At 36.6% G+C, this 11,384-nt stretch overlaps 1 protein-coding gene across 1 annotated transcript; it reads right to left on the bottom strand.

Annotated features, from left to right (window-relative positions):
* Positions 1-7,138: 7,138 nt before the first annotated feature.
* LOC139847852 (biotin synthase, mitochondrial) lies at positions 7,139-11,021 on the bottom strand. The gene is made up of 7 exons (XM_071837581.1): positions 10,799-11,021; positions 8,920-9,196; positions 8,635-8,814; positions 8,343-8,449; positions 8,049-8,254; positions 7,778-7,917; positions 7,139-7,662 (listed from the first exon to the last, which is right to left on the bottom strand). The coding sequence occupies exons 2-7, from the start codon at positions 9,100-9,102 to the stop codon at positions 7,360-7,362; spliced, it is 1,119 nt and encodes a 372-aa protein (XP_071693682.1). The 5' UTR covers positions 9,103-9,196; positions 10,799-11,021; the 3' UTR covers positions 7,139-7,359.
* Positions 11,022-11,384: the final 363 nt, after the last annotated feature.

The raw sequence follows: 11,384 nt of genomic DNA, 5'->3' as shown, positions 1-11,384 counted from the left end.
TCCACAATGTTTGGCCATATGACCCCTTCCTTGGCACCGGTGGCAAATTAACTTACCACATTCACCATAATGACGGTTGCGGCATTTGTTGCAAAATGGTTTGCTACATTCGCCATAATGATGTTTGTGGAACTTGTTGCAAGATGGTAGACTTCCGGAATACCCTTTCTTGCCGCCGGGGGAAATGGGCTCTTTGGTGAAGTTGTTATTGTTGTGGTTGCTTGATTGAGAGGCTTCCCATGTTCTTTTATTGCCGCTCGATTGGTTCTCGACCACTGGTGCCGGCACTTCCATTTCATTCACCGTTTCTAAAGTTTGGCTGGCCATTGTTAAAGCCTCTTGTAGGTTAGTGGGTTGGGATGTCATTACCCCGTGTTGAATGCTCTTAGGGAGGCCATCCATGTAAAGTTCAACTCTTAGGGACTCGGGAGTCATGAGATTCGGACAACTTAAGGCTAGTTCGGCAAACCGTTGATTATAAGCTTTGAGGTCATTCCCGACCGTTTTTAAATTTCTTAGTCCCTGTTCGAGCCTTCGAGTCTCATCACGCGGGAAATATTCGGTGATCATTCTTTCTCTTAATTCGGTGCAAGGGAGTGTGTGGGCTTCATCGATACCCACCGATTGTACATACGTGTTCCACCGTGAGAGAGCAACACCGGTGAAAGTGAGGGTGGAGAATTTGACCTTATCTCGGTCTCGACAACCGCTTATGCTAAAAATGGATTCCGTTTGGTCAAACCATCGGGTGAGAGCAACTGGTCCCCCGGTTCCATCGAAAGTGGGAGGGTTGTACTTCATGAAGCTTTTGTAGGAGCACCCCTCGTTTGAATTACCGGCTCCCTGATTATTGTTGTTGGAAAAGTGATCGGCCACGGCCTCACCCACGGCGGTGGCTATCATTTGTTGAAGAGCTTGTTCTAGAGTTTCGAGAGGAGTATTGTGTTGACCTTGGTGAGTCATTGTTCCTTCATGACACAAGAATATCGTTGATTAGTATTTTCAACAATACTAACCGTGATACGGAAAAAGGATAGAGAGAAAATTTTTCCTTGACTCGCCTTAAATTCTTTATGTCATAGTGTCGGAACGTTCTTGTGAATCACCGTAATATAATCCCGGAAATTATATTACCCTGATTCACATGTGCATTTAACATTACTTTATAAAGTCAAGGTGGCGCGTCAACAAAATTTATCAACGTAAGATCAAGATCGAATACGAGTTAGATATGATAAAAGAGTTCGAGTATAATGCACAAATAATCAAGTAATTCCTACTTCAGTCTATATGCCGGTTGTAGTCTAGATTCACTAATGTACCCTATGACTCGGGGTTGACACTAATGAACTCTAAATCCCTACAACCAAAGCTCTGATACCACTTGTAGCAACCCCGACAAATCGTCAAGTGACGGCATCGTCTACGTAGGTCCCATTACATGGTCATAAGTCTTTAAGACAACGTTTGACCAAAATATGTCGCCTTCATTTCTAAAGTAAAGATTTTTCCCAAGTTTACAAGAATTGTTCATCCAAAAGTTAAGTTACAAAGTTATTAGTACAAATGAAATCTAGGCGACACGGTTTCAAATAAAGTCAAAAGACGCTTCATGAAATGCATGTATACTCGACATCCAATGCAAGTATCAAATAATGAGCGGAAGCATGTTTCACATATCGTGCAGACCTGAGAAAAACATAGAAAATCTGTCAACGAAAACGTTGGTGAAATCATATGTTTAAATAAGTAAGTGAGTAAAAGTAAGTCGAACCACAAGATTTGCAACATTGATAAAGTAGTAGTACATTCTAAAAGTTACTATTCACGAGCACCCAATTATCAAGGCTTAACGTTCCGTCCGTTGATACCCCATTCATAGTGCTAGAACAACACTGTTTCTCGAAAATATATTTCATCCGTAGACGGTAGCGAACCGTCCTAGATGAGGGTTTGTCAAACCCATATGGCCATACAACATAAGTTCACGCCTACACTTACACACTGCAAATGTAACTAATGATAATCGAATTGAGGATTTTTGTTCTAAACTCGTATGTAGAATATTTGTTTTCCTGTACTTGTGTTCACTTAGTTTAAAAGAATCGTTTTTGTTTTCTCATCCCAAATATAAGTTCAAAAAGAGTAAAAGTGGGACTATGATCTCACCTTGAGTGCAAGAGTTAATAAAGTACTTCAACAAGTAAACGCGTGCAAAGACAAAGCTAGTCTTGACCTAAACATATAGGTTGTATCAATAACGGTAAACACGATAGGTCAAAGGTGTTCAATTAGTCCTATGGCTCGTTACGACTCGATTATGTAGCATGTGATTCAAATAGTCAAGTTTCATGTAAGATATAAGTATAGAATCATGTTAGAAAGATTGCATAATCATTTGGTTAAGTTTGACAAAAAGTTAAACTTTGGTCGGTCAAAGTCAACGAAAAACTCAACACGTTCGGGTCGGGTCCCGAACTATTTTTCTGAGGTTTTTATTCATGTATAAGCATGTTAGAACAAGTCTCATGTGAATCGGAGGTGCGTAGCATAGCAAACATTTTCCAAAAATGGACAAAGTTGGACAGCCTACTTTGGCGCGCCGCGCGGGTATATGGCGCGCCGCGCCATTACCTGTGCAGAGAAATCTGGCAGTTTTTAAGTTTTATGCACGAACCTAACTTCAAACAATCACCATTTATGACCCGCAAACAACCAAAACATGTATCTTATATCATCGAAAAGGTATTTTGACAAGGAACACAACTAACTACTTTTCATCAAGCGAAAACATCATTTACAATAACCGATTTCTCGCCAAGTGGTCATTCAAGGTCCATTTTCAAAGTTTCAAGTTCTTGAAATGCATTACATGATTCGGGAATCCAATCCACACATATGCTATGCCGTTTCGAAGGTAATTACTCATGCAATACAACTAAACACTTACTAACAACATTTCATGGCATCCAAAGTATCAAAAGTTCATTTCAAGTTCATCAAACCCTAATCAAAATTCACAAAAATCACAAATCATGTATTTGAAGTTTTCTTAATCAACCTACGCATCATAACGAAGCTAGTGATACTAGTAACACAATTAAAACATGAACTTTAACAATTTAACAACATTTAATCTTCCAAAATCAAAGATTAAGCAAACCCATTTTCAAGTGTTCAAACTAGTTACTCAAATCAACAAATCGAACAAACAAAACATATATTCATGTTATACACGAGCCATAGACACTAATTAACACTTTTATAATTCAAAAACATCAAGAACACAAAATCTAGTAATTTTAGAAAGTTACCCAAATGAGATGAAATTGGTATCAAGTCGAAGAGGATGAAGGGAGGATTCCAAATATGTAATTTGTTTTGTGAAACACTTGCTAGATCATGAATGGATGATGAATTCTTTGTTTAGAGAATTTAGAGAAAATGTGAAAGTACGAGAAGAAAATGAAAATGAAAATGAAAATAATGAATGGAGGAGGTGGTGTTTGACTCCTTTGACATAGTCAAATCTTTGACACTTTGGCAAGTTTAGTCCCTCAAGTTTGTAATCGGGTGCGGGAAATTAACCGAATGAATATTTTTAAATTACACAAGAGAACGAGAGATGTTATAATTCAAATGACAAAAATATTTTAAGAATGTAAGCTAATGGAGGATACGAATCGAGATACTGAGGATATTATTAAAATAAAAGACGGGCGTTAAAATAATTTAACGGAAAAATGCGGGATGTTACAGTGAAACGCATAGTAAATGGGCTTCCTCAAATTGATATCCGAACAGATACAATATGTGCTGGATATCAATTTGGCAAAGCTCACCAATTGCCATTCAAGGGGTCAGAGCACCAGTCCAAGACACCACTAGAGCTCATACACTCAGATGTCTTTGGCCCAGTGAAACAAACATCACTTGGAGGAATGAAATATATGGTGACGTTCATTGATGACTTCTCAAGGTATGTGTGGGTTTACTTCATGAAGGAAAAGTCGGAGACTTTTCTGAAGTTTAAAGAGTTCAAGAAGAAGATAGAAAGTGAGCTCAATTATAAGATTCAGTGCTTACGCACAGATAATGGAAGAGAATATTTATCGACCGAGTTCAATATCTATCTTGAGAAGCACAAGATCAGAAGGCAATTAACTTGCCCCAATACTCCACAACAAAACGGAGTGGCAGAACGCAAGAATCTTCACCTTGTTGAAACTTGTCGAAGTATGCTTCATGGTAAGAATGTACCAGGAAGATTTTGGGCCGAATGTATGAGAACGGCATCATACGTGATTAATAGGCTTCCACAAACCAAGTTGGGATATATTTCACCATATGAAAGATTATGGAAGATCAAGCCGACCGTCAATCATCTCAAGGTTTTTGGATGTGTATACTACGTCTTCGTGCCAGATCATCTAAGAAGCAAATTTGATAAGAATGCAATTCGGTGCATTTTTGTCGGTTATGATGAATCAAGAAAAGGATGGAGATGTTGTGATCCAAATACTGGAAAGTGTCATACTTCAAGAAATGTGGTATTTGATGAAGCTTCTTCATGGTGGCCACCTCAAAAGATAGAGCTTCCAGAATCTCATGGATTAGAAGAAGTTCCAGAAGAAAAAGAAGAGCCTAAAGGGCAGGTATTGGATCCAATAAAAGAAGGAGAAGGGTCGTACTCTAAGGAAAAGAGTCCATGGAAAACTGGTGTACATCAATCTATATCCGAGGAGGTTCGTCCAATCCAAAAGGAAGTCGAGGAGCATGCACAAGAATTAAGGAGGTCAGCAAGGCCGAGACAACCTAATCCAAGGTATGCCAATGCTGCTCATGTGGATGAATCAATACCTATTGAGCCTTCTACTTATGAAGAAGCAGCGCAAAGTCGAGAATGGCAGAAAGCGATGGAAGAAGAAATTAATGCACTAAAAGAAAACCAGACATGGAGTTTAGTTCCAAAGCCAAAAGATGTAAAACCAATATCTTGTAAATGGGTTTACAAGGTGAAGACTCGATCAGATGGCTCCATTGAAAGGTATAAAGCTCGACTTGTTGCTAGAGGTTTTTCTCAACAATATGGGCTGGATTATGAAGAAACGTTTAGTCCAGTGGCGAAGATCACAACAATTCGAGCTCTACTAGCTTTAGCCGCTAGCAAATCTTGGAAGCTGTGGCAGATGGATGTCAAGAATGCTTTCTTACATGGAGAAATTGACAAAAGCATTTATATGGAGCAACCAAGAAGCTTTGAGAACAAGATCCATCCTGAGCATGTCTGCAAATTAAAGAAGGCACTATATGGCTTGAAGCAGGCTCCAAGAGCTTGGTACGGGAAAATTGGTGAGTTCTTGGTACAAAGTGGTTTTACAGTTGCTCCTTCAGATTCTAGTTTATTTGTGAAACAAGATCAAGGAAAACTAGCCATAGTGCTAGTATATGTGGATGACTTAATCATCACGGGGGATCACTATGAGGAGATCCAAAGAACAAGAGAGAATCTGTCTATCAGATTTCATATGAAGGAGCTTGGAGAACTCAAACATTTTCTTGGATTCGAAATAGAGCAGAAAAGAGAAGGATTATTTCTGGGATAACAGAAATATGCGCGAGATCTTTTACAAAAGTACGGAATGCTTAATTGCAAACCTATCTCAACTCCGATGGATCCGAATACAAAACTACGAGCAGATGAAGGAAAAAGTCTTCAAGATGTTACCATGTATCGAAAGATGGTCGGAAGTCTTATTTATCTCACACTAAGCCGGCCAGACATATCTTATGCAGTTGGAGTGGTTAGTCGATACGTGAGCAATCCGAAGAAGCCTCACCTTGATGTTGTACGACGCATCTTAAGGTATGTTAAAGGCACTATCAACTTTCGTATTTTATACAAGAAAACAAAAGAATGTCACGTGACTGGATATTGTGACGCCGATTACGCTGGAGACTATGATACACGACGGTCAACAACTGGATACATATTTAGTCTTGGATCGGGAGTAATATCATGGTGCAGTAAGAGACAACCAACAGTATCCTTGTCAAGCACTGAAGCAGAATATCGATCGGCAGCATCAACAACACAAGAAATTATGTGGTTGAAGCAACTAATGGAAGATCTTCATCAATCAACAGATTATCAAGTAAATCTTCTTTGCGAAAACCTATCAGCTATACGACTAGCAGAGAATCCAGTCTTTCATGTAAGAACAAAACATATAGAAGTGCACTATCATTATATTCGCGAGAAGGTCCTTGAAGGGAAAATCAAGATGATGCCAACAAAGACAGATGAACAGGTTGCAGATATATTCACCAAGAGCCTAAGTAAACCGAAGTTTACAAAATTCAGAGAAGCACTTGGAATGGTCTGCAAGACATCGTTGGAAGAAAATTTGCATTGAGGGGGAGTGTTAAAATACAATGCAAATTTGGTATTAGTAGATGTATATATGTAAAATATCTAGATATTAATATGTATAAGAAAATATCTAGAATTTAGAATATGGTAGAAAAAATCTAGAAATATTTGATAGGAAAAATCTAGATATTTGTATGTGTAGAAAATATCTAGATATTTATCCATGAAAATATATAGTTTCTAGAATGTTCCATGGGGTAGTATAAATATGGGTGATGAGTAGTTCATTTGTGTAAGGTGTGAGTAAGTGAAGTGTGAAGTAGAGAAGAACTAAGAAGTGAAGAAGAGTTGGAAGTAGAAGTTGTGAAGAAGTAAGAGTGTGAGTTGAGTCCATAATATTGTAATTGTTTCTTTGTATTAATAAAAGTGTTCTTTGTTAAGTTTCCAGGTTAAGCCTCGGTTTGTGTTTAAGTTCTTAGTGCACTTGTATTTATTATATGGTCGGCTCTGCCGCCTAAGTAATACATGGTCGGTTATACCGCCTAAAGATATATGGTTGACACTGTCGCCTAAGTACATTGTGCACTAAGAATTCATAAAATTAAAGGCTAATCAACGTCAAAGTGTTGGTCTAGTGAGTGAGTATAACCTAGGTCCTCTATAGTGGGTGTGTTGGGCTCGTCGAAGCTTCCAACAGAGACTTGTATGGATAATTATATTGAAATAATTTAGGTTATGAAACTTGTATGAATATTTAGAGTGAAGTAAGCACAAAAAAATTGAAATAGATCATAAATTTTATGCTTCCTCTTACATTTGTCTTACAACCAAGTTAAGCCGAATGCCATTGTCTACTACATACTCAATCTACTAAACCAATCTGAAGACAAATAGATAAGACCTACCTGATCAAATCTCTAATCCTACATGATCCCAAATTTGAGCATTGACAAAGTCAACGCACAAAATACAAGTTGTTACAGGTATCAGGCAGAGATAGAAACAGCTTCTTCTTCACGAGGTTCAGGCTCACTTGCATCATCTGAGAAGCTTGGGGGTTTCGGAATTAAACCGAGCAGTTTAAACATGGACTGGTCAGCATCGAAATCATTGTTGGGAGTCGTTAACAGCTTTTCACCAGTGAATATTGAGTTTGCACCGGCAAGAAAACATAGTGCTTGCTCTGGCACTGAAAATTTGACTCGTCCCGCAGACAGTCTCACCATTGCTTTTGGCATTATGATGCGTGCGGTAGCAATCATTCGTATCATCTCCCATATTTCAACTTCCTGCATATTTCAACTTTTATTAACCTCAAATATTAATAATTGAATTCTGTGAAAATACTATAAGTTCATAAATACTTCAGAAGTTGTTACAAAAAAAAAAAAAGGAAAAAATTACCTTTTGATCTTGCAAAGGTGTGCCTTTGACAGCAAGAAGTGCGTTGATGGGAACACTCTCAGGATGTGAAGGTAGTGTTGCTAACGTATGCAACAAACCAACTCTGTCCTCTTCTGCTTCACCAAGTCCTATTATTCCGCCTATCACCAGCAAAAAAAAAAAAAAAAAATGGTAAACTCTCGATTATGTTCTATGCCCAAACTATATATGTCGAATTCCAAATTAGTTGCAAAACCTATTTTGTTTATAGCTAAATTTTGAGTGAGGTTACCTGAACAAACATTAATCCCTGCTTCACGAACATGTTTGATGGTTTCAAGGCGTTCATCATATGTTCTGGTAGTAATAACATTAGGGTAATATTCTCTTGAGGTATCAAGATTATGATTGTAAGCTGTAAGCCCTGCTTTCTTAAGTTGCTCAGCTTGTTGCTTTTCTATCATTCCCAAAGTACAGCAAACCTCCATTCCCATTCCCCTGCACATAATTAACAATCATATATCTATTCATTTAAATTTTTTGTTAAAAAGATATTTAAAATTAAAAATGTAATTAAAAGAAGTACCTTATCTCTTTGACATATTCAAGGATCTGATTGAAAGTAGTCTTGCGCCCTAAGGTGTCCCTCCATGCTGCACCCATGCAAAACCGAGTGCTACCCGCTTCTTTAGCCTGCACGTACAAAAAAAAAAAAAAAAAAGAAAAAAAATTCAACAACTACGATTACCATTAAAACCAGGACAGCAAAATAGAGGAATGATAAATGATAATGGTGTTAATAGCGAATAAGATTTCCTTTCAAAAAAAAAAAAAAAAAAAAAAGAAAAAGAAAAAAAAAAAAAAAAAAAAAAAAATACCTTGAGTGCAGCTTCAATAACAGCATCTTTAGTCATGAGTTTTTGGGCTTTGACTCCGGTATCATATCTAGAAGACTGAGGACAATAAGAACAATCTTCACTGCATCCGCCAGTCTTAATTGATAAAAGTGTACACTGCTGAACTTCCCTAAAATTTTGAGCATGTCTATGAACTTGAGCCTATTATTAAATTAAAATTAAAAAAAAAACCTTATTAATAACAACGTATAAGAAAAATAAGAGATCTACAAAAAAAAATCAGAATTGAAAGGAGTGAGTACTGACCCCATGAAAAAGAAGATCGAGAAGAGGAGAATCATAAATGGCTTTGATTTCTGGTTTTTTCCAATCGTTTCTGGGACCATCTCGAATGGTTCGTTCTGCTTCTGCTGCTGCAGCCGAGGAGTAGGACATTCGTTGCAGATCCAACCGCCTAACTGAGCGGATGGATCTTATTACAAGCATCATCTTTTTTTTTTTTTTTTTTTTTAAATGTGATTTTAATTAAACAATTAATAATTAATTAAACAACGCTGACGCCCATCCACCGATTGAGAGGAAGCTAGCAAGTAAGAAAAGCAGTTGTTTTAACTATTTTCAAACTAATTACCATGTGACCTACTTTAATATATAGATCCAAAAGGAGAATTGATAACCTCACTAATTAAAAATTCATTATGAAGAGCAGGGGCAAAGTAAGCTAAATCAATATACAGATAGATATATTTCATAATCATAAGGAATAATACTACATCCACACAGAAACAGCAAATATACGAAAACTTACTGATGGAAGAGGGCACGGGAAAAATCAAATAAATGCATCTTAACTAACTAATAAAGATAAAAAGGAGTATCACAAGGCCAATGGTAAAGTAATACTGTATTATGCTATGAAAGAGCTATCAGTTTAAAAGACCTTGGATTAAAAGGTTTTAATATCAAACGTCTCTATGCAGGAAATGTTTTATTGAAATGATTACTTGAACATTCATATGTTTACATCAAGAAATGAATTGTGTGGTCAAAAAGAAAAATTCAATCACAGTTCAATCTAACACTTCCAAAAGAGTACTAGTATGTTCCATTGGCTTCTTAATTATAGCAAAGAGTATATGAGATACCTTAAAAAAATTGATAATAATAACAATAAGTCATTACTTCGAAGCTAATTGTGTATGTGTATGTGTGTGTCTGGGTGTGTGGGTGTGCGGGCGGGAGGGTGGGTGTTTATTCTGCTTGTTTGTGGGCCTACTTGAAATTACATGGCTCTGCGCACTATATTATCCATGCTATTTGTCCTATTGTTATGCTTTACTTGCTATATGTGTCCTCTTTTTATGGCTACTTTGTATGGTTGCATCTTCCTAGGCGCACTTAACTCTTACAGGTACGTATCATTTGCCCTCACTTTTTTGTTTGTATGAGTATTTCTGGCCGGAGGTCCTTTAGGAAGCAATCTCTTTTGCTTCTAGAGTAGAGGGAGGGAAGACCTGATCTAGTCGCGGGTTCGAGTAGTGACTTCCTTCTAATCTAGGGTACGGGGAATGATTGTCTACACCCTACCTTCCCCATACCCTACTTCTGTGGGATTGGGTGGTGTTGTTGTTGTTGTTGTTGTTGTTGTTGTGTTGTATCTACTTTCACCTATACCATAGTGTTGAGTATTATATGAACACACACACAAAAAGATTAAAACAATTTATAGTGGTAGGTAACATACATGATATTGCTATGTTCCTCAGCTTCATTACATAATGCTTCGAGCTAATTAGGGCATATACAGTAATTATGTTTGCAAATATGCAATCTCATGACAATGGTTTTCAAATTTTAGTACTCTAACATGAAATCATTACAATACATTCAAGAATCAAATTAATATAGCAAATTGCCAAATTCCATCAGTAAAACACAAAATTCATAATTAATTAACAATGCCTAAGCAGTGTAATGATATAAACAACACTTACATTAACAAAATCCAAAAAAAAAAAAAAAAAAAAAAAAAAAAAAAAAAAAAAAAACACACGATGTATTAAGATTGAAAAAAGAATCATCTAGCATCAAAAACATTCATAGATAGCTATAACATAAACATATCCACACGAGCATAGATACAAACATGCTAGTTTTTAGAATTAAACTGAAAAATCGGACTGACCTTAAGAGAGAATTTAAAGAAGAGCTTTTTCCAGATTAGTTGGAAGAAAATGAAGAAGGGGAGAAGTGAGGTGAAAACAGAGGTTTTATTAGTGGAAGTAAAAGAGCCGTTGGATTTATATGATCTAACGGTTGTGAAAGGTATCAGCGATGAATCCGATGCCCTAGCTATCTCAACCTCGAATAAATCGTCATATAAACCCCTGATTTTGAAGTTGTACTTGTTAACTTTAACTATCACATGATAAGTAGATGTCTATTGAATATTTTTAGTTGGTGGCACACTTATTATGAAATTATGAAGAGTTTCATTTCAATTTTCTTAGGTTAGAGTTCTACCAATAGTTACATCCTTTGTTACTTTATTGTCACGACTAGCTGATATATCAGAGTCATATCATCACTTCCTTCTCATTATTAATCATGAACTAAACACTACTAACAATGACATACTTCCTTAAATAAATTGAGACTCACTATATTAATTAAATATTATGTCGTAAATATAATGGAACAAATACAAGTCATGATGACCTTTTTGCACATTCAACTGTCCACAAATCTGCTAGAAAAAGACATTGAAACGG

This window comes from Rutidosis leptorrhynchoides, chromosome 5 (genome assembly GCF_046630445.1).
Source record: "Rutidosis leptorrhynchoides isolate AG116_Rl617_1_P2 chromosome 5, CSIRO_AGI_Rlap_v1, whole genome shotgun sequence".
NCBI lineage: Eukaryota > Viridiplantae > Streptophyta > Magnoliopsida > Asterales > Asteraceae > Rutidosis > Rutidosis leptorrhynchoides.
Note: the sequence above shows the minus strand (reverse complement) of the source record. Positions and strands in the feature narration are given on the sequence as shown.

Coding starts and splice junctions, on each gene's coding strand:
- LOC139847852 (XM_071837581.1), bottom strand. CDS start 9,102: ATGATGCTTGTAATAAGATCCATCCGCTCAGTTAGGCGGTTGGATCTG. Junction 8,255..8,342: donor GAATATGTCAAAGAGATAAG/GTACTTCTTTTA, acceptor AATTATGTGCAG/GGGAATGGGAATGGAGGTTT. Junction 7,663..7,777: donor CACCTTTGCAAGATCAAAAG/GTAATTTTTTCC, acceptor TGAAATATGCAG/GAAGTTGAAATATGGGAGAT.